This window comes from Phasianus colchicus, chromosome 7 (assembly GCF_987193195.1).
Source record: "Phasianus colchicus chromosome 7, bPhaCol1.hap1.1, whole genome shotgun sequence".
In the NCBI taxonomy this organism is placed as follows: domain Eukaryota; kingdom Metazoa; phylum Chordata; class Aves; order Galliformes; family Phasianidae; genus Phasianus; species Phasianus colchicus.
This window is the reverse complement of record NC_143442.1, coordinates 36,327,635-36,354,653: the sequence shown is the minus strand read 5'-3', so window position 1 is coordinate 36,354,653 and position 27,019 is coordinate 36,327,635. Positions and strand designations below refer to the sequence as shown.

At 48.4% G+C, this 27,019-nt stretch overlaps 1 protein-coding gene across 2 annotated transcripts; it reads right to left on the bottom strand.

The window, feature by feature from the left end:
* Positions 1-376: 376 nt before the first annotated feature.
* On the bottom strand, positions 377-27,019 carry COL6A2 (collagen type VI alpha 2 chain). 2 transcript variants are annotated; one of them, XM_031604491.2, is made up of 28 exons: positions 26,797-27,019; positions 23,621-23,743; positions 21,872-22,470; positions 21,267-21,287; positions 20,495-20,560; positions 19,988-20,041; positions 19,833-19,877; positions 19,262-19,288; positions 18,992-19,018; positions 18,855-18,899; positions 17,985-18,038; positions 17,575-17,637; positions 17,254-17,316; positions 16,619-16,708; positions 15,833-15,895; positions 15,355-15,417; positions 15,020-15,082; positions 14,590-14,652; positions 14,101-14,151; positions 13,640-13,675; positions 13,198-13,260; positions 12,833-12,895; positions 12,527-12,562; positions 12,207-12,252; positions 11,670-11,822; positions 10,961-11,413; positions 10,602-10,640; positions 377-1,969 (listed from the first exon to the last, which is right to left on the bottom strand). In XM_031604491.2, exons 2-28 carry the CDS (start codon positions 23,733-23,735, stop codon positions 1,362-1,364), a joined length of 3,069 nt encoding a protein of 1,022 aa, XP_031460351.1. In that variant the 5' UTR covers positions 23,736-23,743; positions 26,797-27,019; the 3' UTR covers positions 377-1,361. The 2 variants fall into 2 exon arrangements, with proteins under 2 accessions (XP_031460351.1, XP_090000700.1); XM_090144574.1 differs by lacking the exons at positions 377-1,969; positions 26,797-27,019 and adding an exon at positions 4,921-6,434.

The following is a 27,019-nucleotide window of genomic DNA, read 5'->3' as shown; positions in this document are numbered from 1 at the left end:
TGCCTCTGTCACACTGAGAGAGACTAGTCCAGATGGGCACTGTGAGCATGGCAATGGGGCAATGAGCAGGTCTGTAAGACAACTGGAGGCACAGGACAGTGAGCTGGAGGGCTCACATGATACTCCTGTGGTTCTCTGGGAATTCGGCAGTGCCCTGTGATCCTCTCCTGCAGGGACCCTTGGCCCTGTGCTCCCACATTTGTGAGGAGAAGCAGAAAACAAACTTACCTTCATTTATTAGCTTAATGCAAGGAGAACTACCTGCTCATTAAAAATAAAAATTAAGGTAAAAAAAAAAAAAAAAAAAAAGAGGGGAAAGAAAAAAAAAAAGGAGGTAGAAGGAAAGGAGAGAAGACAAACTATGGAATAAAGAGTCTTTTTTTGGAATAGGGTGAAAAGAGTTTATTTGTTTATTTTTGCAGACAGCACAATTCAAGTTCAAATCTGGGAACTGCTCAGAAGATTGGTGAAAAGAAGGCACCATGGTTACTTTGAGCACTTTGGGGTGACACCAGGGCAGCTCCCTGTGCTGCACAGTATTTTGTGAGGTGCTGGGAGGTACGCTGCCTCTCTCAGCCAGGATTTAAGGTGCTGTAATAAATGAACAGGTTCTGGTGAAAGTTGGACAGAAAGAAGCAAAGGAGGCAGAGCCCGCAGGAAAATGCAGGTCTTTAAGTTGGCCTGTGAAATGTAGGATTGATAGAGGACCAAAAGGAACACCTGCAGACAGCTGCTGAAGGCAGCAAAAATTCTAACCATGCTGCTGCTTCCACAAAAAGGAGCAAGCGATGAAGGGCGATGCAAAAAGAAAGTAAGTGCTGTCCATTTCAATCAGCACAAGATTTGTCATAAACTTGCTCAGTCCTCTCAGGGGCAGAAGTCCCAAGAGAACAAAAAGGATGATATAATCAGGAAAAGGGCTCGCTAAAGAACGGGCAATGTCAAAACGTAGAGCTCCTCAAAGGATGCTGAGAATTTCTGAACGCAGGAAGTGATCATCTGTCCTGCTAAACTGGAGGGGCTTCTTGCTTCTCTGATAAGCCCTCCTGGGATAACAGCAGATACACAAGGCATAACTTGGTGTGTGCAAAGCTTTACAGACGTACTTCATATGGCTCTGTATCCTGTTTAGATCTTGGATTTAATTAGCACCATAAATGTAAGATATGCGACTTCATCACAAAACTCGAAAAAGAGGTCTGGATTTTGGTTAGAGACGAGGACCCAGAAGGTAGCTGTGTATAAACTGTTCTGGGCCAGCTCAGAGTTGCTAGCAACCATACAGAGAGAAGAAAATAGAACAGGTAATATTTGGGGGGGGGTGTATGCTGGTGACAGGAGGACGTGTGCACTCCACTCAACTAACATATCCACCTAATGAACCTGTCAAAGAAGCTTGGCTGGGAGAGGCTTTCATAGTCCTTCTCCCGGAAGATGGCGGCCCGATCTCCAAGGCCAAGCTTCAGCAGGACATCCATGTCTACGTCACTCCCAAGAGCCACTACTGTGGGCATGACGTCTTGCTTCTTCATGGAATTGATGGCCTCCTCAAGGTTCTTGCTTCCTGTGATGCCGTCAGTGATGAAGACGAAGGAGAGTTCAGCATTGCGCCGAGCGACTCGCTGACCATTTCCTGAGCTGAGCACAATGTTGTTGATGGCATGTATGATGGCTGACCCAATGTTGGAGGATGAGTCCAGGTACTTGATCTGAGCCAGGGCGTTGGAGATTTCGGTCAGGTTGTAGGTGAGTGGGAAGACCACATTCTGCTCTCTCTCACTGCCGTACTGCAGCAGCGCAATCCGCGCATTCATGTTGTCATCGTTTCTCCTGGCCAGTGTAAGCTGTTGGGCAACCTGCTCCACAAAGTGGTGGGCCCTGTGGAAATTCTGCTCCCCAATTCTTTCAGAGCCATCGAGCAAGAAGACAATGTCAACGGGGCGCTGTGTGCACTGGGCTACTGCAAGCTCTGCAGGAGAAACAAAAAAAAACAAAGTTGGGAGCATAAGAAAGCCTACTGGAGAAAGCTGGGCCGTGCCTTGTGCAGCTTGGGCTGGAGTCACGAGGTCTTAACGAATTGTAATTCTGAGGGCTAAGACAAGCATCCAAGCATTAAATAGCTCAGCACATTTTGTGTATTTCAGCTGTAGAGTTACACCCACCTTCAAAGAGCAGTGCTACTATCTAAAAGGGAGGTTAATAGCACACAGTGCTTTAATACCTCTCAGTAATTTCTTATGGAGTGGCTTACTTTCAGGGTTCCTCTTTGCACAAATCTTTGTAGGGTGAAAGCTGATTTCATAACCTGCACCCAAATTTGTTTAATCAGCTGTCACTAATTCCTGAGGAGATTATAAAGGTCAAGAAGTACGTTTAGAAAACAAGAATCTCTTCCTGTTGGCTCACCTGTCATAAAGCAGCTTTTTAAATAAGCTTTAAAATAAAAAAGACCAGTATTTGAATGAAACACGTTGGAAGATTATCCTTCAGTCACTCAGAACAACACAAAGCAGGCAGTGAGTGATCTCAGAAAAAAAGGCAGAAGAAAATGGCAGTATTTCGAGTCTGCTGTTAGTTATGAACAATTCTTTTGTCCCTGTGCAGTACTTATGTGTAATGCATTTGATGTCTGTCTGCATTCCCAAAAAACAGTTCCGTATCTTCTTAGGTGGTTCTTCTTCCATTCTAGTGATTGAGTTTCCTTCTCTATGAAAGACCTAGTCAGAAATGCGATTACAATGTCAGTGCTGAGAAGTGATGTGCATGACATACACCCCACAGGGTATTCCTCCATGGTGGGCAGCAGGGCAACAGCACTGTTATGCCCTGTAGAGCAGTTCTGTCTTGCTCACTCTGAATCCCAGAAGGGTGGAGTGCTGGAGCACATGCCATGTAATGCTGCACGACTGGCAAGGACCAGGTGATTCCGGAGCAGCTCCAACCTGAGCACCCATTTCTGGCACTGAGGGACAGCTTTTATGATAGTACTATCACATTCCATTTCCATATAGTGAACAAATCCAACTTAACAAAGTGCTTCCTCAGTGCTGAGCGCTGTTTTACCCGGGGCTGCATTCAGCATGGCGAAGTGCTGAAACAAAGCATGTTGTAGCTGTGTGTGTGAGCTGAACAACAGAGCATGAGACTACAAAGCAGACAACATCAATTCAACAACACGGGACATGGCTCCCAGCGCAGCACAAACCCTGACAGTGCATAAGGTTGAGTTCAGGGACTACTGACACCACTTTTATCCATGATAAAACACCTGGTGCAGGAACTTCTAGCACATGTGGTTTATCCAATCTTGCTGGGCATTGCAAAAATTTGCAATTGCTTTTGTTTCACATTCCCTGACAATGCAGACCTGTGTTTCTTCTTAGCCCCTCCACACTGTAAAATGTATCTATATGGTGGCATGTCTTGAACTGTGCTTGCTGTGCACTGACTTACTGTAAAGAGCAGACTTCTGCAGTGTCAATTCTGTCTTAAGGAGAAAGCAGTCTCTGAGTGACGCTATTTTTCCACATGAGTTTTTTGAATTTCATATCTCCAAATTCAACTTGCAATACTTTTTTCCTTTAAAGCAATAAAGTTATGTACTCACCTGTTTGAGACATGATGTCTATAGGTACATTGATGCTGCAGTTCCCAGTTTACAAGTGCTGCTGCTACAAGGACATTTTGCCTTGGCAGTGCCTGCACCAGTGAACTCCATGTGCTCCCCTGCTCTGTGCAGTCATGAAAGGGAAAGGTGGAGAGGCATACCCCCTTCAAACACCTGAAGGCTGGGTAGGGTCTACAAAAGCATGGAAGCTAGTGGGTGGAAGAGAGGCCTGCATATTGTGCCAGAGAAGTGTTACCAGCCCATCTCCCCGTTGCTTGTCTATGTTTTGGCTACAAGCACGTGCTACCCTCTCCCACCCTAAATTTACCTACAGAAAATGCTAGGAGCTCCTAGTTAAGCACACATCAGCATCACTCCACGAAGCTTCAGCAATAGCATGGAATAACAGAATCACAGAATGGCTTGAACTGGGAAAGGACCTTAAAAACCTCCAATCCTCTCCCATTCTCCCTCCACTCCTCGCCCCATCCTCCCCCCACCACAAGATCAGGTTGCTAGAAGATGCATAATGCATGGCTGGCTCTCCAGGCAGTTCTCTACTTGTGTCTACTGCAGGAGTGCTCCCCAGAGAAACTCCTCATATTGGCCAGTGCAGTGGCTGCACAACCTTGGGTTTGTCCTGTTCAGTATCATGCTTCAGTTGTACTTTGCTCTCACTTCTGAGGGGCATGGACCCAAGTTCCCTTTCCTGCAGCAAGAAGCAAAATTCTTCTCCTTAACTGCAGGTGGCTGAAGTGGTTAAGCACCAGCACAGATTAAGCCAACTAAAATCTTCACATCATGCTTTTAACTGGAGCACTAATCCTGCTGGTGCTGCTTAGAGCAAAGCTTGCAACTCACTGCACCGCATACTGACTGCCAGAAACAGCTGAGGCTGACAAAAGCAGCACAAAAAGCAGAACTGCAGAAATAACATCCATTTTCCTGCCATCAGTAATGACGTGTGTGTGCAGAGTAGCTCCACCCATTCACACTGTGTTCCTCCAAATTCAGTCATGTCAGTTGCACCCAGCAGGCTAAGTCACATGCTGATCATAGGGTAAAAATACCTAATCCCCACAAATATCACACTGTCTGTCACTGGACAAATTCTAACTTAGACTGACAAGCCCAAGATTTCAAAATAAAACTGTAAAATGTTCAAACTGGGCAAGCTCTTTGTTCCAGTTGTTTCTGAGCTTGGCTATGGTATGGCAACTGGCTCCCCTTCACACACCTTACAACAGAGTTCATTACAGCCCAACCACACTTCTGAAAACTGTGAATCTCAATTCTGCTCATGAAATATGACATTTGCTCAGTATAGTTTATTGCAATAACACCACGTCAGATAGAGAGGCTGCAAAATCCACTTGCTGGCAGTAAACAATTTTGCAGGGAGCAATAGTTACTCTGGAGGCACAAAAGGCAATCATCTGTCTGACTTTTTCTGAAAATCAGTGGTAATAGAGTGCATGGAAATATCCCTCCTCATCTAAACAACCTACCCACAGCACAAATGGTGGCTCTATAGTCTCCCTGAACCAAACTAGCACTGAGTATGGATTCCATTGACTGTACTACATCAAGTTTAAATACTTGCTTTTAAATAGCTTATGTAACATACCACAGAGGTTTGTGCAACTGTGAATTTTTGCTTTGGACTTTCTGGTCCTATATTACCTCTGTCTCCTGGATATGAATAAGCACACGTTGTGAATTAAGATGAAAGAAATGCAAGTGCACAAGCAAAGGTGCACACAGTATATACACCTTCTGACAGAAGAACAACTCAAGTTTTGCTTCTCACCATGGAAAGGCGGGGGTTACCCTTCTCATACTCCTTGCTCTTCCTTTCAGAACCCTTTGATGCCTCACAAACACTTGTACAGAAACCACAGTGAGAGGACACGCACCTTGCTTGGCCAGTCTTGCCACAAAAATGCTTTATGGGACCCAAAGAGAGCCCTCATAGTAATGCACAACAGAACAGCACAGAAGATGCTTCAGAAGTAGCCAGTAAAGACAAATGTGGGAAAAGAGCATTGCTGGGCTGTCTGCAAACAAGGGACTTGCTCTTGCCTGCAGCCACACAGGCTGCACTTTGTGCTGGAGCCCCCGCTCACATGTGGCTGAGGACTGAGATGCACTACACTGCCAGAGCAGGTCAGGAGCACGAAGAGAAAGAGCAGCAGCATGGCTGGCTCAGAAACCAAGGCAGTGCCGCTGTCCTGCCAGCACTTGGCACTGCCCCTGAAGAAAAGCAGCAAGCAAAGCAAGAGCACTTTTGGAGAAAGCTGCCATGCTCACCAGCCAACCAAACTGGAGAGGCCTGCCTCTTGTGTCACATCCCTGTCCGAGCCCTGCCAAGCCATGTCACTGCCTTTGTTTCTCCTAAATAAAAGCTTCTGTCAATGTACCTGCCCTCTTTGCCACAGGCACTTGATGAAAGACAATTACAGCTCCAAACAATTCTCCATGTCTACTCAATCCCTGCCTCCATGCACTTCATGTTGCCTAGAATGGAGACATCAGCAAAGCCCTAGCACGGTTTCTGGGTCCCCCACAATCTCGCTGTGCACCATTTTGAAGGTGTCAATGAACAGGTCCATCCATTCTTGCCGCTCATTTCCAGTGGCAAACTTGGCTTTTTCGGCAGTAAAGGCCAAAGTGGCCACCAGCTGGGTGTACATTCTGGGGTCCTGGGTTTCCCGCGTGGAGTTTAGGAACTGGGCGATCGAATGTATGGTGCTGGGAATATTTATGTTGACTCCCTCTTCCATGGGGCGGAAAATAAGTGGGTTTACATTTCCAGGGTTCCTGTCATCTGCAAGTGAGCGTCAAAAGAATATTTTCAGGGCTTTCTAGCAATGGCTGTGTCTCTGAATGCTACCTGGCTTCCTACGCATGCTGCACCAGAGGAGAACAGAACTAACAAGGGACAGAGAAGTAAAGACCAAAGTCAGATTTTAAATCTCAGTATCTATGTCTCAACAGTCATACTGGAATACGTATCCCAGAGTGGGACGTGGATCCCCCGCTGAAACTGAACTGCTGCTGTGCCTCTCGCAGGAAGGCTGAAGCCAAAGATCAACCATGAGGAAGGGAAGGCTGTCAGTGCACTGCAGAACAGCCCTTACAGGGAGCTGCCATAGAGCATTGCTTTGGTGATGAGGAAGGGACCTCAGAGAGGCGAGATGGATGGAATACAGATCCTTGTGCAACTACGATTCCATGGGCTGGAGAGGAACTAAGCATTTGATCAGAGGGCTGAAGCACTTCTCTTATGAAGAAAGGTTGAGGAAACTGGGATTGTTTAGCTTGGAGAAGAGAAGGCTCTGCGGAGACCTCATTGTGGCCTTCCAGTACTTGAAGGGAGCACATAAATAGGAGGGGGAACAAATGTTTGTGCAGGTGGATAGTGACAGGACAAGGGGGAATGGTTTTAAAGTGAGACAGGGGAGATTTAGGTTGGATAGTAGGAGGAAGTTTTTCACCCAGAGGGTGGTGAGGCACTGGAACAGGTTGCCCAAGGAGGCTGTGGATGCCCCATCCCTGGAGACATTCAAGGCCAGGCTGGATGTGGCTCTGGGCAGCCCGGGCTGCTGGTTGGCGACCTGCACATAGCAGGGGGTTGGAACTGGATGAGCATTGTGGTCCTTTTCAACCCAGGCCATTCTGTGATTCTATGATTTGTATACATAGATATTCTGCCTGAGGCATCTGACCTGGAGAGCGTGGAGTTACTAAATCCTGAAGAGCAGAGGAATACGTAAGCAAAGACGATCAAGTGCATATTACTGAGAAATGAATTCAGTATGCTTACGATCCAGTTACTGCATCTTACAGTGTCTGAACTGTATTTGACAGTTTAGTGGCAAGGCAACTGACTTTCTGTCGAAGTGTGATCAAGGAACCATGAGAATCATACTGACATAATGTAACACACTGTCTAGGAGACCAAGGAAAATGATGTGAAAACTTAACTGCCCAGTTCCTTCACAGAATCACAGAATGGCCCACGTTGGAAGGGACCTCAAGGATCATGAATCTCCAACCTCCCTGCCACAGGCAGGGCCACCAACCTCCAGATCTAATACCAGCCCAGGCTGCCCAGGGCCCCATCCAACCTGGCCTTGAACACCTCCCGGGATGGACGGGGCATCCACAGCCTCTCTGGGCAGCTGTTCAGCACCTCACCACTCCCTTTGTGAAGAACTTCCCCCTGACATCCCACCTAAATCTTCCCTCCTTCAACTTCAAACCATTTCCCCTAGCCCTGCTGTTATCTACCCTTTCAAAGCGTTGACTCCCCTCCTGTTTATAGGCTCCCTCCTTCCTTACTAGTTCAGCATATCTACAATGGAGAAAGTGTTCATTACAAAGAAGGCCATAAAATCCAACTTTTTGCTGCATATGGCATTCACTGAGATCAGCCACCAAGTAGCTCTGAACTCTGTTACATGCAAACTGTACACATGATGCCAAGAGACAGAGGGACATCGAAGGGACAGTGAACTTGCTTGGTGCTTAGTCCACCATGCTTTGGGTGGACGTACCATCCTGTAGTGTACAGTGCTCCTGCATGTGTGCACACTCTTCAGGACCCTGAGAACCCTCAGTTTCCACCTGATTGTGCTGCCATGATATTTGAGTAAAATCCCAAAGCTCAAAGCAAAGCCTTTTGCACAGGTTAGAAAGAGCCTCACAGAGCATCATGCACTTTCTATTAAAGCAAGTGGTCAGTTCAGATTTGCTCAGCATCTGATCCTACCTGAGCCCAAATCAAGGAATACCACAGCATTCTGTAAACACCAAAGTAATTGAGGGAAGATTAAAGGGAGACAAGAAAAGAGGAAAATTTGGATTTTTGACAAGGAGGCAGCATGCCTTCCTCTGCAGATGAGAACTCAAAGTGGTGACAAGTTTGGCTCCGCAAGGCAGCAAGGAGGAAGCTGGGTGCAGGTCATAGCTGTCCATCTCCATATCCTACTGACAAAACACAGGCTGGAGCTAGGGTACATGGCATGAGCAATTGATTTACTCTCTTAAGTGCTAGGACTGCAATTCTGACAGCTAAGGACCATGACCAGGGCTGAGCATAACTCTGTCCCAAATCTGAATCTATCCAAAGTGTCTGCAGCTGGACACGTGCATTGGGTTTGCATGAAAGTCACTCACATATCCTTCAAAGGGCACCATCTCCATCCCAAAAGCTGCATATGAATTGGCACCAACTTTTGAAGCTCTCGGGAAAAAACAGGAAGCTGAACAACTAGCAGACTTTGTCATACTCCTTTCATCACCGCTCACCCAACACCTTTCCTTACCATTGTGCAAATGAAGTCATTGCAAATCCTTCTAGATGATGGCAGCAATGCACCATGGCCCATCCAATGCAGCAGGCAGATGGTGCTTTGCCCGAAGGCCCCCAAAGTCCCTGAGTATGATGTAAAACTTGGCCTACCAGACCTACCACAAATCCTCGCACACCATGGTAACTTTTCCCCGTGCTGAGGAAGATGCACTGGCACTTTCACAGCAGGTCCACACCTACTCAGGGACAACATTCCACCTCCCCTATCCTCTGGGGAACAGGTGTAGAGCCTGCATTTGGTCTGGCCCACCTATGGCATGGTGTGAAGCATTACCCTCAGATGCCTTCTTGAGCTCCACCAACAGCCAGTTCTGATCTGGTCCCCATGTGTATCATGTACCAGCAAACTGTTCTCACCTTGCATCAGGAACAGAGACTCCCAAGTGCACTACAGGGAAAGGATAGCCAAAATTTGCCTTGCTTTGGAGAGTTCTGATGGTCAGAGCCTGGAAAATGTGAATGCTCAGCCTCTCGGGTCAGTTTCTCTCCTACAGTATTCCTTAGAAATGGGGAGGCTACAAAGATCAAAACCTTTGAAGACACCTGAGCAGTCTCTAGAGTGGCATGGAGAAGTTTCTTCCTTGTGCATGGATCCACAGGACATAGCTCTTCAGAACTCACTGCAGAGTTTGTGTTGATGGCTCAGCATCAGTTTGGCATTGCTTTCCCTGCATTACCAGGTGCAAATACTGAGAATGTTAGTGTAGCAGTCAGAGCTTTTAGTCAGGAACCATTCCAGCTTTTCTGTCTTCAGATTGCTGATAATTCTGGGACCACCTCCCCTTTGTGTTGTATGGAAACAAAGGCACTTCTTTGAAAATTAACGTTGAGATTCTGTATAATACTGAGTTGAAGCAGGGGCTTTCATGGCAAGATAGAGATAAAAATTGCAAGAACTGGCAAAACTTTGTCCCTGGTAAGCTTTGTGTATATCAGCAAATAGTGCATCTATTGTATTTGAACAGATGCAGAGACAGACAGTTTCTCTAGGAGTTGCAGATTTGTCCTTTAACAAGCAAAATTTGATCAAGTAGAATCACCTTCAGCAAGCAGCAGCCATCTCTTATACCAGAGTACCCTTACAGACTTTTTCCTTTGATTCAATACCCTGAGTTAATTGTTAATTAAAACACAGCCAGTGTTAAAGAAGCCAAAGCTTTCAGACCACTAAAGTGTTTTCCAAACTCTCTTCCCACTGCTCTGCCTTCATCACCCACAAGGAGCATCTTGCCCAGTGCTACTAGTTATACTCTGGATGGCAAGAGTTGTAGCAAGGGGATTTTGGCACGGTATGCAATAGAGATACAGAGCAAATGAGAAATTCATTGTTAAATTTGGAGATCAAAACCTGGTAGCACCCAGGAATTTGGGCAGGAATCAGAACTGAGCAATGCTCATGTGCAAACATGGTGCGCTGGTACCTACCTGTGAAGAGAACTCAGAAGGACAGGAAAGAGCAGGGGATGAAAACATGGAACTTTCCTGATGTACAATAACACTATTTCCCAAACTCCTAGCCATGCAAAGGAAGCAACAGGCTTGTACATCCCCTCCCACTCATGAGCTCCTGGGCCTACAACTGTGTGCAGATGGCACAAAGCTACTTGTAATGTTTACCTGTCTGACAGGGCAGCTCAGGGCAGACAATCTGTGGATCTGAAAGGAAAGGAAAAAAAGGAAAACTGAATGACATGCTACCACCTCCCTTCAGTTCTTGCATTCAGAAATGCAGATCCACGTTTCTCACAAAGGGAAATAACAGTGGCCCCGAAGTCTGGCCCTTATCTGAGGAAGTTTATCCAGGGCTACATTAAGTTCAGCCCACCCATCATGAATGATCCACCTTGAGAGCTACTGGCCAACCTGCAGGGACACAGCGTCTCTGCAATCTTTGCAACGCACTGTATATGCCCTCCATCCACAAATCCCAGTGCTAGAAAATTCCAGTTCTCATAAGTACAAGGACAGATACAGACCTGGGCAAAGCATGTCCTCCATCTTGTCAATGAATTCCTCTGCCACAAGGTCTGAGAAGAGCCTCATCTTCTGGACTCGCTGGGGTTCATTGCAGGCAATGGAGACTAGGGTCTCGCTCTGTTCTGGCTGATCAAATATGTCTCCAATGCCAATGGTGTTGACGAGCACATCTCTGCCACAAAGAGCCCCTAGGTTCTTGTCATCATCCCGAGGGTCGTAGCGTCCATCTGTGATCACTACAGCAAACACCTGGGCTTTCTCTCGACGGCTTTCTTTGATGAGCTTATTGTAAGCAAACTGAAGAGCAGAAGGTGTCCAGGTGCCTCCAGCAATCCACTCCAGGCGCTTCACTGCTTCCTTGAAGCTTGACAGTGAATTGATGCGCTCATCATCAAGCTTGATGGCTTCAAAGGTCCCCTCGTGACTGTACTGAACCACCCCAACACGGGCACCTGCCAATGGAGCGTCAGAGTCACTAGGCTTTGAATGAGAAGTGCAGAAAGTCAGCATAATTCCATATTAGAAAAGAACTGCCCAACTGGTCTACAAAGCTGGGAAGGGAAGAGCAGGAACTGTTGTGAAAATGCTGAACAGACAGATGCAAACCACGGCAGCTACATACAAGTATGAAAGCTGGAGGGATCCAAGACCCCTTTCTTTTACCCATCCCCATTTCTGCCACCAGCTCCATCCACACACACTCCAGACCTGTCTCTGATTTGGGGTCCTTGGCGATGGAGCCCAGCCGGCTGACCACGTTCACAACAAAATTTTTCTCCAGAGTGAAGTTGGTGTAACCAATACTTTCTGAGCTGTCTATGACGAACATGATATCCAGGGCACCGCAGCGCTTCTCGCAGTCTGGAGAGAGGGGCAAAGGAGGAAATCACAAAGGTGATTTACAGTGGTGTAAATGAGCCATGGGGTAAGTAGAGACACAGACATTCAATATAACATCAAGCATCCACAGGGTTTGTGGTGATGTGTACAGCTGAACAGCACTGGAATGCTACATATGTCTTTCTGTCAGCATTTTTAATCTTGCTATCCCATCATCTGGGCCATGAAACTGTACACTGGCAGTGGCAGAGCTGAATTTTGTAACATAAGCATGGCTGCCCCTACCAGGACATTGGTGACATAAAGGCAGAGGGTTCCTGCTATTCCTTTTCACTGTCCATTGAGCTGACATCCCCCTGCCCGATGCTGGCCCTTAGCTATGAAGAAAGGCAATAGTTCACTCACCACAGCATCCACATGTCTCTCGCACGTAGGTCATCACGTCGCAGTCCTGACAGCAAAAATGTGAGGGTGAGTCCCTGCCCCCCTCTAAGGGAAAGGTTCTCCTTTACCTTCCTCCCCAGCCACCCACTCCCCTCTTTCCTTGGCTCCCTTGGGAAGTCACAGGCCGCTCCTGCCCCTGCTCATGGCAGGATGTTTTCAGTCCTGCCCTGTCTCCCGTGCCGAGCAATGGCAGGAATGGTACATCCTGCCTCATTCTCAGGCTGCACATAGCAAAACCGAGGTTGCCTCTAAGTGGAAGAGCACAGAGAAGTCCTACTTACAGTCAGGCCCGGATCTCCCGGTGGGCCAGGGGTCCCCTGTAAGAAGAGCATAGGGATTTCAGGCACAGGTTTTTGGAGCTAGGCATCAGCCCCATCAAAAATTTAGATTTGTACAGAAGTCTGCCAGGGAAGGAAGGGAAGGAAAGCCTCTCCTGGAGACAGTGGACATGTCTGAGGCTGGATCCCTTTTAGCTGTGGGGAGACCTGCTGGCACTCTGAGCTTCAGAGCAGCACAGGAGCTGCTCTAAGGAGGGTGGGTAGAAGAGGAGGGAGCTGCAGCTCAGGCACAACAGGACGGTACTCTACCTCTGGGCCTGCTTCACCAGGTGGGCCTCGGGATCCAGGTTCACCTCTTGGGCCAGGATCACCCTGGAAGGCAAACAAAGAAGGACTGAGCGTTTTCCTGTTGAATCTGATGGTGCAGCTGCTGCTGCTAAGGTCTCCTCCTGACCCACTCATCAAGCACAGCCCTGCCAAGTGTGCTCACCAGCCTGCTGCTGCTGTGCTGGGAGATACAGGGCCATTTCTGGGGTGTGGCTGCATTGGTCAGGTAAGGGAGATCTAAATATGTATGCCAGCAGCACACAGTACTGACAACAGCACACGGCTCCTCATCCTGTGTCTCAACATCACACATCTGTGGTATGCTGGTAACACAAAAATCTGCTTACCGGTTCCCCCTTCTCTCCTTTTGTTCCTTGTGTTCCTTTTGGTCCAAGCTCACCCCTTCCTCCCTGTTTGAGAAAGATGAAAACAGATTCATCAAAGAGCACATGTGGGTGCACTCAGACAAAAGAACAACGGCTGTGAACGCATCAGGAACACAGGCCTGCCTGGCCCAGGGGATCACCCTCTAAGCCAGCGGCTCATGCAAATCAAATAAGTGGTGTTTACACAGGCACTGAATGAAGAACAAGGAAGTTTTGCAAAACATATTTCAAGTGGTTTCAAAATGAGACGAGCCTACACAACACACCCAGGCCCTGCAGCTGCAGCTGCAGGGAAGGTCCTGGAAGGAGACCAGCTCCTCAGCCACTTGCCCAGAGGACCGGGTGGCAACTGCTTGGCATTTCTGCCAGGTCAAAAACAGATGAAGGAAACAAGTGCACTCACCTTGGGCCCTGGCTGCCCCTTCTCACCTTTGTCACCCTGTGAGGGAAGAGGAATGGGTGAGACAGCAATGGATGGGCTTCACACTTCTGTTTGAGGTCTGTGATGAGGGGCACAAAGCTAAACAGCAGGAATGATGGCTGGGGTGATGGGCAAAGCCACATCCCAGTCATTGTAGAGAGGCTGGGGTCCCCAGCACCTCTAACACACAGATGAGGCCTCCAGGGACACGTTCAAGCGCTGTGGAGCAAAGGGAGGACTTCACAACCCCAGGAATGGACATGAGAACAGGATGCTGGCACTACTGCTGAAATGAAACTTCCTCATTCCCTTCTGCTTCACCTTCTTGTGGCCCTCATCATTTTTCTTTCTCCCTCTTCCTTCTCCCAGGCTGTTAACCTCCACTGAAACAGATTTCCTTTGCTGTTGTTGGACTATGCATATCTTCACAGGAGCATACATACCTGCGGTCCTCTGGGTCCAGGGTAGCTGAAGCCAGGCCTGCCTCTATCACCCTTTAGTGAAATAAACAAATAAATAATTGTAAATAATAAATAAATAATTGTCAGAATTCAAACTCGAACTTTTGTGACCTAGTGATGCAGTGAGACCAAAGCTATTTTCACTCCCTCTCTGGGAAGAAACACTCCAGTGAGCCATCACTTCTGCACTGGATCCTCAAGCACTGGGAGCAGTTGTTCACAGCAAGGACATGGGGTCCTGAGGACAGCACATGCCTGGGGCAACCCTGAATCTATGCAGGATGAGAGATACAATCAGAGCCGCCACGACCAGAGAAAGAACTAAGTCTCTGTTCATGGCGAGGCTCAGGTTCAAGCCATCCTGCTTCCAAGGCACATGCATAGGTCAGTGAGTTTTTGCAGGGGATATGGACTTTAGAAGTACACAACAACACTGTCTTTCAAATGCTGACTTGCACTCAGGAACTTTACCTTTGGACCCGGTGGTCCAGCATCACCTCTTGGGCCTAAGTCTCCAGGGTCCCCACGTGATCCCTGCAAGACAAAGTTGGGGAGAGTGGGTCAGGGCATTTCCAGCAGCTTCCTTGTCATACTGGGCTCCATGCTGGGGAAATGGGCTGCTGAGATGACACTGTGAGATCACCTCCCTCCCCCAGGAGCTGCTGTGGCAGTGACTGATGCAGCACCTGTGTTCTTGCAGGGCCAGAAGGATGAGCTGGCACTGCTACCACAGTAGGTGTGGGGTCAACCACAGACTCTGGCCAAGCTAGATGCCTATGGGGCAGTTTTTTGAGCCTCCTTGGGAACAGGTCATGCAGGCTGCTCTTAGTAGGACAGTGCAGGCAGTTGGTGTCAGCAGGACTAGCTGTCACTGCAGAGGGAGGTGGGCACGATAACTTACTATATTGCCTGGCTCTCCCACAGCACCTGTAGGGCCTCGGGGTCCTGGCAATCCTTGGTCTCCCTGCAAAGCAAAGCAAGAGGCAAGAATATACAGGAGCAGATACATACAGACCCTCTGTGCCACATGTCCTCAGTGCTCCACCAGGCTTTGGCACCTCTGGAGACAGGGGTGTCCTGGTGTCCCATTTGCACCTCTTTGCACAGATAAGATGAAGCAGGATGAGACCTTTGCTCATCCTCCACAAAGATTCTCTTGCCAGACATATGCATGAGAGTTAAAGCCCGGTAAGCTCCCTCCCTCCCAGCTATCACAAAATCCTTTTTTGGGCTTACCCTTGCTCCTTTGTTTCCAACCTCACCCGGCAGGCCACGGGGACCCTCTGGACCAGGATCTCCCTGTGGAGAAGATAAAGATATTCCTTGTCAGGCACGTCTCCAGCTCTATGTGGATGGCAGCGAGGAGGCATGGCACAGTTCTCAAATCTGGTGCTTCTTGGTTTGAGAAGCAGTGTCAGGGCAGAATGCCCTCTGAACACATTACTTTGCCTCAAGCTTTGCTGCCCTTCATCCTCACTCAGCTTTGGATCAACTCCTGAAGGCTGTAGGTGCTGGTTTTGGAGATGATTGTCACAGCTTTAAGAAAAGCCAGGCAGGCCGCAGGCACACTGGTAGCAGAGCCCACTGGCGCATGCAGTTCCCAGCCCTGGCCTTGGGTACTTCATGGTTGGGCAACAGAACATCACAAATGCCAATCTTGTGCATCCTGGGCTCGTTTGCAATGGTTTGGGGTTTGGGCAGATGCTTTACTCACTCTTTCTCCCTTGGTCCCTGGACCGCCTTTGCTGCCCTTCGTCCCTGGATCTCCACGTCGACCCTTGGCAGACACAGAAAGTGGTCACATCAACCAACAGGGATGCCAACAGGGATGCCACCCAAACAGTGACACCTGGCTGCCCTTCCTTCCCCCTCTACACCCCCTTAAAGAGCCTATGTCCACGATAGCCTTGCCTGGGGCAGGTCCTGCCTTTGTATTTTGGGAAGCCAGAGCCAGACTGCTCATTCAGGAGGTGCTCCCTACAGTGACCACCAACACACATGGTTCATTCCTTCAGGGTTAAATGCTTTGATTTAGTTCCGGCACATCTGGCTCTTCTTCCACTTCTTCCTGCTCTGGGTGTTGCACAGGGACTCAAACTGGTTTACATCATCTGGATTCTGCCCTCACAGTGCTAGCTGAGCTGATCGGAGCTGTTATGCTGTTTAAGCTCCTTGTCAGATAGATATCATTTGTTGCCTCAACCTTGGTGCCAGCTTCCAGGACAAACTCAGAGGGATGCAGGCTAAGGTGAACTCCAGACAGGCACTCATCTCTCCTTTTGGGGTTTATCATGAATGGCACACAAGGAGAGCAGTTCTGCATTCTTAGGGAATGCAGAAGGCAGGGCAGGCAGGCTATCTGAGGGAGTTTCTCAACCTCGCTCACAGATCAAGGAAGTAGATTTCTTTTTCCTTTCCTGATGACCTGTCCATCACTCATCCATGAACCTGGAAGACGTTCTGGTGGCATGTTCACTGCCCAGACTAGACACACACTTACAGGCTCTCCTTTGGGTCCAGGAGGTCCTGTTTCACCTTTTCTTCCTTTGCTTCCACCAGGTCCTTGAGCTCCAGGGTTGCCAGGGACTCCCTGGGAAAGAAAATGAAATTGGACTTGTCAGCAGAGAGGCCAAGGTACGTATCTCTCGTCCTTGTGCAAATGTCAGCATGAACATGAACGCACCTTACGTTTCCACACATTCACCATGCCTACAAGTCAAATCTATGAGCACAGGTGCCAGCTTCATAGAGACCAACTGATAGAAAGGCATCTCAGCTCTTCCTTCCAGCTTCCTCCCAGCCCTGTCAAAATCTAAGGGCTGCTGCAACCTCTAACACTCTATCTGAAGTGACTGGCTATTGGGATAACCTGTTGCTAACCTCTTTATCTAAATTACAGCCTCCCGCTGAATGAAATGGATAAGGGTTGCCTAAAAGCTACTGGACATAAGCTGGAGTTCGCTTACAGGAATAAAACTAGGCTAACACCAGTAGTGCCACAAGCTCTGAGGATGTTACAAAGCTATGTCAGGGGAAACCATAGTCCTTCTACCCAAAACAGACAGGAAGAGGAACAAAGGCGCAGAGCTAGAAGGGTAAATCTTTCTAACTCAGCTTTGCCTGGCACGAACCTACCGGGCTCCCTTTTTCTCCTGGAGGTCCTGGGGGTCCACTGCGACCAGGCCGGCCAGGATCTCCCTGAAACAGAGAGCAATGGTCATTGGTTATGTCATTACAACGTTGCTGCACAGCACTGATGTGCACCATGTGGAGCTCAAGGAGCCGGGCCAACAAGGGTCTTCCCTTAGCTCCAGCATTTGTGTTAGGATCCAACAGCCAGGCAGACAGAACCCATCGGCTCCACCAGTAGTGAAGGATTTAAGAGGCAATACAGGCAACAGTGTGTAGCTGTCCCTACTGCTGGCCTCTGCCCACTCTCATTTGGAATACTCTTACCTTCATGCCTTCATCTCCTCTTTCACCTTGATCTCCTGCATCTCCTGGGTAGCCATCAGGGCCCTAGAGAGGGAAGAGACAAAGAGCAATATCAACAATGTGCATTTTACCACCAGAATAAATCAAATCACTCAAAGTCACTCTCTAGAGACTGCAAATCTGTTTTTGCCAGCTACTAGTGCTGATGAAGGGAGCAGGTGCTCCTCTGTATGTGGGGAAGGATCCCATATTTCCAGCCTGGAGAAAAGAGGCACAAAAACCACAGACCTGGGGATTACAGATCTGGAGTCAGATTATGAAGAAAGTAGGAAAAGGAGGTAGTGACCTCTGTTACCATATATTTTGGGATGTGCAACTAAAGCTGGGGCCACACACCTAATGTGTTGAATGAAAGAATACAGCATTCCTACCTTGTCACCACGATCTCCCTTGCAGCCTGGCGGTCCAATTCTTCCCAGCTTGCCCTGGAGAAAGATCATTCAAATGAAAAAGATAGCAACGCTCCAGGTGCCTGAAGGAAAAATACATATTCTTCCTGCTACTAATTCCTGCTTTTTAACATCATCAACTGGTCATACCTGTGATCAGACAGAGAACAAACAGCAAGAGTATTCCTTAAGCAGAAGTGTTGCTGTCTGTGGTGAGCAGACACAAAAAGAGAAAGAGGAAGCACTTGGTGGGGTATGAGGGAAAGTGCAGAACAAAACCCGTGTGTGCTGGCCAGTGAGCAAAACCAGCCAAAATTGTATAAATTTAGGTTATTCTGCTCTGGTACATTTGTATGGTATACAAAATAGGAAGGTTGTGTTCGTCTGCACTCACCTGCGAGAGGACAGAGGATTTCAGGGACTTTGTTAGGAGATACCTGAATGTGGCTTTAGGGCTTTAACATTAAGAGAAAGCATCAGCTTAGAGATGAAATTGCAGGCTCTGCAGGGACGTGCCTTGAAAACTACATTTCAGCAGATGTTTCTGTGTACATGTCCTGTAGGGTGCTCTAGCACTCAAGATGAAAAATCCACACCAGGTGAACATCCCTTATCCTGCAGCAGGAGAGCAGCCGGGTTATGCATCAGGCTCCTGCAGAGTGCTAGCTCAAGTATTTCTGCAGGCTATCGAGAATAACGTGCAAATAAGCTCTTAAAAACTTCAGCCAGATTGAGATGAAACGACCAAAGAAACACACGAGGGATATGAGAGAAACAAAACAGGGAGTTTTATGTGCAGGGGCACAGAGAAATATACCAGCCCTGTGATGGTGCAGTTCCCCATGCCGTTACCTTCTGTCCATCGGTGCCATTCCTGCCTGCCAAACCAGCTGCACCCTGGGATCAAGGGAGGAAAAGAGACATCAGTGATGTGATGATACACTCAAGGGTTTGTAATAACGGGCCAGTTAGAAAAGATCTTCTCTTACCCTCCGTCCATCGGATCCAATCTCGCCCTAGGGAAAAATGAGGACAGCAGTCAGCCATGTTCACTCACCATGCCAGAGACTTTCTTCCCCTCCCTCCTTCAATTCAGCATTTTCTGCAGATGGCTCCGTGACCATCTGTCTCTCCCTGCTCCACAGAAGAGGAGCCAGGACCCCTTTCCCCAGAGAACTCCTCCTCTTATGCCCCAGACCCTGTGCTGGTACAAAGAGCTGTGCTTCCCCAGGCATACCATGCAGGCTTTTCTTTCTCACCTTTTCTCCTTTCAGCCCTGGCACACCCTGGAGGAAGACAAAAAGAAAAGAAAGACGATGCTGTATTAGTGCCTGGGATGAGCAGTAGGAAGGCAGCAGCTGACTGGCAGGATGGGCATCCCAGGTGGGAAATGGGCAAGTGGGGAGGGAGGGGCGCTATAAGGATCCCAATGTTGCTGAGGCCCTTTAAGGAGGAAGGCCAGTAATAATTCTTAAAGTCACATAGAATTCTTGCATCAAAGCAGCAGATTTACACAACTTTTCCATGCTGGCCAGCTGCCTCTGGAGTAGGAAGATGTGCTGAGCATAGTGGCATTCAAATGCACAACTTGGGGATGGATTTGTGGGTTCCCACAGGGAGGGAGAATGCCAGGAAGTGAAAAGAAGTAACAGTGAACAACAGAAAATTACTCTGAACCACCCTGTGTTTTATCAAAAGTCATAGAACCATAGAATATCCCAAGTTGGAAGGAACCCATAAAGAAAATCAAGTCCAACTCCTGGCTTCACACAGCAACACATAAAAATCCATGAAAGTAAAGAGCGCAGCCACTGACTACATGATTCTTACCTTAGGACCGGGGTATCCAATTGGACCTTCAATACCTGGGTCACCCTTAAGGAAAGAAGACACAGAGTGTTACCTTAAGCAGGGCACAGATGAAGCCCCAGCTGGCATCAGGGCAGCACTGCTTACTGTGTCATGGGGATGGTTTTACAACTCACCTGCCGTCCCTTCAGTCCAGGGGAGCCTGGTTCACCCATGTTTCCCTTTGCACCCTAAAGGAAAAACACATCATTGGTGATGACTGAAAGGCGTCGACAATTTCTGGTAGCATCAGGCTCCTACAAAGCTTGGGGCAGCTGTTGTGGGGGTGGCAGCACACAGCCTGGCAGCACAGTTTGGGATTCTGTTGGGTTGTGGGTAGAGTGAGGGCTGCACACTTGAGGGCTGTTGGGAGTGGGAGAGGTGGAAGCAATTTTTGCTGCATTCTTGTTGGCCCTGCACAGCTTCTCAGTTACTGAAGGCCCTTGACTGTGATCAGCATAGTTGATGCTTGGATGTCTCTTTGCACCCACTGGTCCATTAGCCCTTGTATGGTCATGAAGAGACAGGGAGGGACTTGGAATGATCATCAGTCCAACTCCTGGCTTCACACAGGAACACCCAAAAATGAGAGACCATATTATTCTCTTGATATTATTCTCTTCCCACATGTCAGAGTAACTTACCTTTTGCCCTCGGTATCCCTTGGGACCAGGTGGACCTGCAATCTCCAGGCAGCTCATCTTGTAGCACTGAAACACACCAAATTCAACATGAGATGTAGTTCTAGGCTGCCTTGTGTTCTGAGCCAGCCAGCACCCAGAGCTCAGCCATGCACCATGGCTCTCTCCACATCTCTCCCCATAACTGCAGCAGTAAAAGTGACTCTGGTTCCATCTGGCTCAGAGCTGAGGCAGCAAAAAGCATGTTGAAAGCTCCTGCACACAAATCTGCAGTTGCCAAAAGTGCATTCATCATGGTTTTGGCTCTGGGCCCAAGCTCAAAGAACAGGATTGCTAAGTGTCAGCCACAGTGTTATGGATCTGCTCTTCTGGGCCATCAGAGAAGGGTGTGCCATTGGGAGCACCACTCTGCATACTCCTCTCTACATAGGCCAAGCCCTGTTACATGGCTGGGCAGGAATTCTAGCTTGCAGAATGCTGGTAAAACATGACACCAAATCCAGCTTGGTACAATGAGCATCTTAATAGACTTGAACTCATTGCCATGAGGAGAATCACAAATGAGGGGGAGGCAGAAAGGGAACCATCCCATATGCCATTTCAACTGCTTGGTAAAGGAGTGGGTTCCCATGCTGCACACTGATCCCCAGGTGGGCAGCAATCCATTCCATGCAGCTCAGAGCAAAACTGTCTGCTCCTCTGGGGTACAATCTGGTTTCTTCAATATGCAAGGCAACTTCAACTTGGAAATGAGATGCAGGCGCTGCTCACTCACCTCAGCATAGGCTTCATGTTTCTGCAAGGGAGAAAACAGAATGAACAAAATCAGTTAAGGCAGTCAGCTCTGAGAGAAGAACAGCACTCACCCTTAGCACTATGTGTGACAGCAAGGGAAAAGAGGCGGCTAAGGTCCCATGGCTCTAATCACATCACAGAATGGATGGGTTGGAAAGGAACCTCAAGGACCATCAAGGTCCAATCCCCACATCCTCAGTGGTTCCTCACAAATGGGGCCCTAGAAATCACTCTGCTGAGTAGGGAAGGAGTTCAGGGAGCCTCACAGATCCCAGTGCTGCCATCTCCTCCACATGCCTCCAGGTGGGGCATAGGTCTAGCCTGAGCAGCAGCCAGGACTTGGATTAATCCTGCCTAGAGGAGCAGGGGCGTAACCCAGGGGACACCTAGCCAAAGAAATCAGATATGCTGAAGACCACATTTAGCCCATAAGTGCAGAAAGGACTTGGAAAAGGTAGAGGAGCTCTCTCAAGCCAGACCACCGTGCCATCCCACCCTTCCACGCTCTCCTTCTCCTGTCACCGCTCCCTGGTGTCTCCCCTCATTCAGTTCTGCACCCTGGGCAGCACAGCTCAGTGCCCTCACCATTGCTTTGATTATCCTCTCGATAGTGTTCTCATCAATGTGCAGGGCGTCTTTCGGCGTGATGGTGTAGTTGCTGCGGTACAGATCGTGTGGTGGGCTGGCAATCTCCCGCAGGCCCTGCTCGTAGACGTCCTCACTGGGGGCCACAGCAAAGAGTTTGATCCCCATGTCGCGTGCCCTCTCTGCTTGCATCTTCATCCCCCCACAGGGGCTGCCAGTGACATGGCCATCAGTGATGACCACTGCAAACTTCACATCCCGGGCTGTCTGGCTCTGGAACTGCTGTGTCATGTTGGAGATAGCACAGTCCGTGAAGGTGCCTCTGCCAAGGTACTTAATAGCACGGAGCTTGGTGAGGTATGTGTCCTTGCTTCTCGTTAAAGGGCTGTAAATTTCCACCACATCTGAGTAATGAAGTCCTCCAAACATCCAAGTGATGGAGACTTGGTTCTGGTACACCTCATTCTCCAGTTTTTCAATGAACCGAGGGATGAACTGCTTTATTTGATCCACGAGGCTCTGGATAGGCACAGTCTGCAGAGCGATACTCTCCGAGGTGTCAATGACAAAGTACACACTGATGGGGCAATCCGTCTTTTCTGTATGGAGACAATTTTCAGAATGCGTCACAGCACTTTCTGCAATGCTGCACCCCCGTCACTATTCCCTAGAAACCTGGGCCAAGTAGATTAAGAGCACACAGAATTGTGAAGAGAGCAAACCACAGTACAGGACATGAGGTTTGGTGTCATGCAAGGTTGCTGCACCTCTAGTTAATCAGGAGCTATTTCTACCAAATTTGGAGGAAATGAGGGCAGGGATGTGCCAGTTTTGAGCAAGGAGATGACTTTTGCTCTCGTGCACTACATACATGCCCTGCCTGCCAGGCTGCTGGTTGCTCTCTCTGATTTAAAAGGGTTTGAAAAGGGTTATATCCAATTACAATGTCAGAAAAAGCACAATCACCTTCTATCCCAAACTGTATCTCTGTCCAGATCAGAAAACTCCTCATTGTCAAAAACTTCAAAATCACAGAATGACAGAATGGCCAGGGTTGGAAGAGACCTCAAGGATGATGAATCTCCAACCCTCCTGCCACATGCAGGGCCATCAGCCTCCACCTTTAATACTAGACCAGGCTGCCCAGTGCCCCATCCAACCCGGCCTTGAACACCTCCAGGGATGGACAGGGCATCCACAAGCTCTTCTCGCAGCCTGTCCCAGCACCTCACCACTCATAGTAAAAAACCTTCCCCTGTTATCCAACCTAAATCTTCCCTCCTTCAACTTATAACCCTAAAATCTAATCATTTCTGAACTAATCTTGAAAGTATTGCTTTATTTTTTTTATAAAAGTCAGTCTGAACACCTACATCACCTCTTCCACATTGCCACTGAGAAGTACTGAAATTTTAAAATTCACAATGAGCTGTTTTCTGACATCAGACATGCTGCTGAGTTCTGGAGACCTGTTGGTATTTAGCAGTGCACCAACCAGGAGAAGCCATCACTGGCAGAGCTCAGACCTTCCACTTTTCTGCACTGCACTGCAAACTCAGAAATGAGAGTTTAAGTGGAGAATGTTGTTTCCTACAGAAGGACAGATGACTATGGCAAGGTGCTGCAAAGAAGCAGGAGAGGCATCATGTGCCAAAGTCAGTTCCTTGTAAGCAGGTTCTAGGGCTGAGCAAATCCATTGCTTTAAGTAAGACTGTTGTCTACAAAGGAGACAGACACCCAAATTAATACCTGTACAGGAGGTAACAGGTTCATCATCAAACTGAGCATGGAGTGGAACTAGTGCCACGCAAAGAAGCGTGGATAGAAAGGCTTGCTGGAACATCTCAGCAGTTCTTCTGGACATTGAGATGCCTGTGGGAAAACAGAAGTTACATGTTATACACAACATTTGAGCTGTTAGCTCTGACAGGAAGATACAAAGCCAAACAGTGCTTCATGTTAGTTCTGCCTATGAGATCTAGTCTGAGAAGTTCCTGGGAATATATTTAAGTGTTCAGAGGAACTGAGGACTGGAAATTATATTCAGAGACAAAATCCTAGCAACAATTTTCAAGAGTGAAGAGCCAATGCTCACCTTTATGTCTAGAGGACATTCACACTAGCTGTCATGTCGGCTTCACAGCACAGACCATGCACTGCCATAGCTACTTTTCTGCTTGAGAGTCAACTCAAGACAAAAAGGGTTATGAATGATCTCTGTTAAGAAGAGAAGGCCTCGGCCCTTCTGAGCTCTTCTTTAAATGTTTGGGCTTTTTTTTGAAAAGTCAAAGGTTGAATGGCATGTGAGAGTGCCTTCGTCCTTCCTTAGAGAGGTCATGCTATGGCAGGGGAAGGGCAAGCTAGCAGTGCAGCTGCACTTCTGCCTTAGTTGCATGAAAATGGCATTATCTGAAGAATACAGACAGCTCAGCTCTTCCAGCACCTCCTTAGCTCTCTCCTCATGGCTGCTCAGCAGTTATTTCCTGTTTGGACACATCCCAACCTAGTTTACACTGAAAGGTGCACAGCACTACAGGATTCTGAAGACTCATTTATGCTGGGAAGACCAGTTACTATCGGTGCTGCCAATATCCTTACAACACAGAATGCCTTCCTCCTTGCTAAGGCTTATGCACATGCTAACAAGCCTGCAAGAACAAATGCTCAGGCTGGATTTTACATAAGGGATGTACTTCCATGTCAGATGCTGTCCTCTGCTGCCATCTGTCACACGGCAACAAAATGGAACGGAATATTGGTGGGAAGGTTCAGTCTGTACTGCCACACCACCATCTGCCTCTGACACAGTGGGCCAATATAATAAAGGGGGGCATTACTTTCAGACTAACCCTCACACCTACTGCAGTGCTGAGGGAGTATCATAGTTAAGACCACGACTTCTTATCTCTGGCCTTACAACAAGCTTCCATCCTGTTCATCCTCCACCAAGCAGAGCTGCAGGAGAACTTGATCTCGTGGCAGCTTGGAGCCCTCAGGCAGCACCATTTCAGAGCTCAGGAAGCTGGAGACACCATCTTTTGGAGATGCTGAGCATATGGAGGCTTTGGCCAAATGTCTGACTCACGGATTGCAGCATCCTGGGTTTAATCACCTCCCTCCCTCCTGCCATGTGTGTGTGAGTAAGAAGGACTCTGCGCAGAGCAGGGCCCTTGCCTCTACACAGGCACTAGGCACACTTCACTGCTTTGTCACCCCACTGCACACAGTCTCCTTTATCCCACTCCGCTGCATGCAGGCTCCTCCTTATCACTGCCAGGCTGTGACCACAGTGTGCCATTGGAAGGCACGCATGGTGCTTCCCCACCCATTGATTCCATTAACAGGGAGTGGACAGATGTGGAACGAAGCTGCCACAGCCTCTCTCCCCCATCTGAGGAGTCTCCAAAATTGGGGTGGGCGATGCTGCTCAGGGTGCCATCAGCTCTTCTGGTTCTATTGCCAATCTTGTAAGATTTGATGCGTTCCAAAAAGCCTCACCTCCTGCTGAGAAATGCTCAGTGGGAAATATCAGGGTTCACTAAGGAAAGGGTGTACTGCAGGCTAAGGCATTTGATGGAGACTAAGTGCTGACCTAGAAAAGCGATGGAAAGTGCAAATTGGGAGCTGAATCCTTCTGTCTGAATACTTGGTTCTGCCATGCTTTTCTTCCTTGACTTCTGCTCTCTCTCTGCGAGAGCAGAAACATAATGCTATGGGAGTAAGGCCTTTTGGCTTACTTGTGGCTTAGCTGCACGCTCGCAAATGACTAACAGTCAGATCACCCTTTACTGCTCTGTAGAGGCCATCTCATGTGCCCGTCCAGGCAGACCCAAGGTCTACTGTATCCCATTTGTGATATTTCTTCCTGGTACACCTTCAAAATCACACCTACTGCAGCTGAGAAAATTGTTCCCAGATCTACGGAAATTCAGGTGCTCCACCATTAAGCCAACAGTCTGCAAGGAGCTGCTTTATGGTCATGGAAACAGGAGAGCTGTACAAGTTGCATCTGCTCTAACACTGACATAGTCCCAACTTCTGTTATGGCTGTGACCAACGGGCAGTGCCTGCATTACTATCCACATGTGCACACAGCACTCTACTCCACTCAGATCTTTGTTAAGTAAAATAAAACTGGGAAAAAAAAAAAAAAAAAAAAAAGGGGGAAAAAAAAATTGGAGCAAAAGCCTCTGTTACATTGCCTAGTCAAACACGTCCCATAATGTTAGTGCCTGGCCCACCACCTGCAAGGGAAGGTTTCCCTGCTGCTGCAGGTGGTCCAAGCCATTTGTCAGCATTCCCACTGCATTTACAGTGGGATGAAAGAGAATACTGGGGAAGAGTGGAGAGGCAGCCGGGCTGTAGAGCAGCCCACGGGCTCAGCAAAGGCTCCTCCACAGCCCTGCACAACAAGCTTGCAAGATCTAACTAATTCAGGAGTAACTACCATTATCTTCCCAAACTTCCCAAACTGGTGCTGATGAAAATCAACACAACTAGGAGGCACAGCTCACTGCTTTGTCTGGTCTGCAATCTGAATCTTATTTCCAAATTAATGAAAATCAAAGGTGAGCCAAATCATACAGCTGCAGCAAAATACCGTGCCGCTGTCGCTGCAGTCAGTCTGCAGTAGTTGGTGAACTCAATTGAGGGAAAAATTGGGTTCTCCAGTCCCCACTGAGGGATTTTCTGGACCTCTGGCCATGTGTACCTAGAATGTAGTACTGAAAAGTGCCCAAACCCTCCCGAAAGCTTAACGCAGCATGGAAATACGTACTGTTCCAGTCTAAACGCAGCGTGCCTGAAGTCAGCAGCTTGTCCCTGGCAGCAGCAATAGCTGCGCAACCCACAAAGGCACGGGCTGTGGCTTTAGAACCATCAACAGCCATACGAATGCTGTAAAAGGAGAGGAAAATCCTGCTTACCTGGAAAGAGGGTTCATCCAAACTCCTCCAAAAAGCCTCGGATGCGGCAGGATAGGGGCTCCGCGGGACCGGCCGTATCACGAAGGCTTCTGCATCCCCGGAGGAGCAGCCGGGAGCAGCCGAGGCTCCTGCAGCCCAGCTCCTCTCTTCCCTCACAGTCAGGAAACCACCCCGCTATGTTCCTCCTCCTTCGGAACGTCTCGGGCAGCGTCTCGCCTGTAAT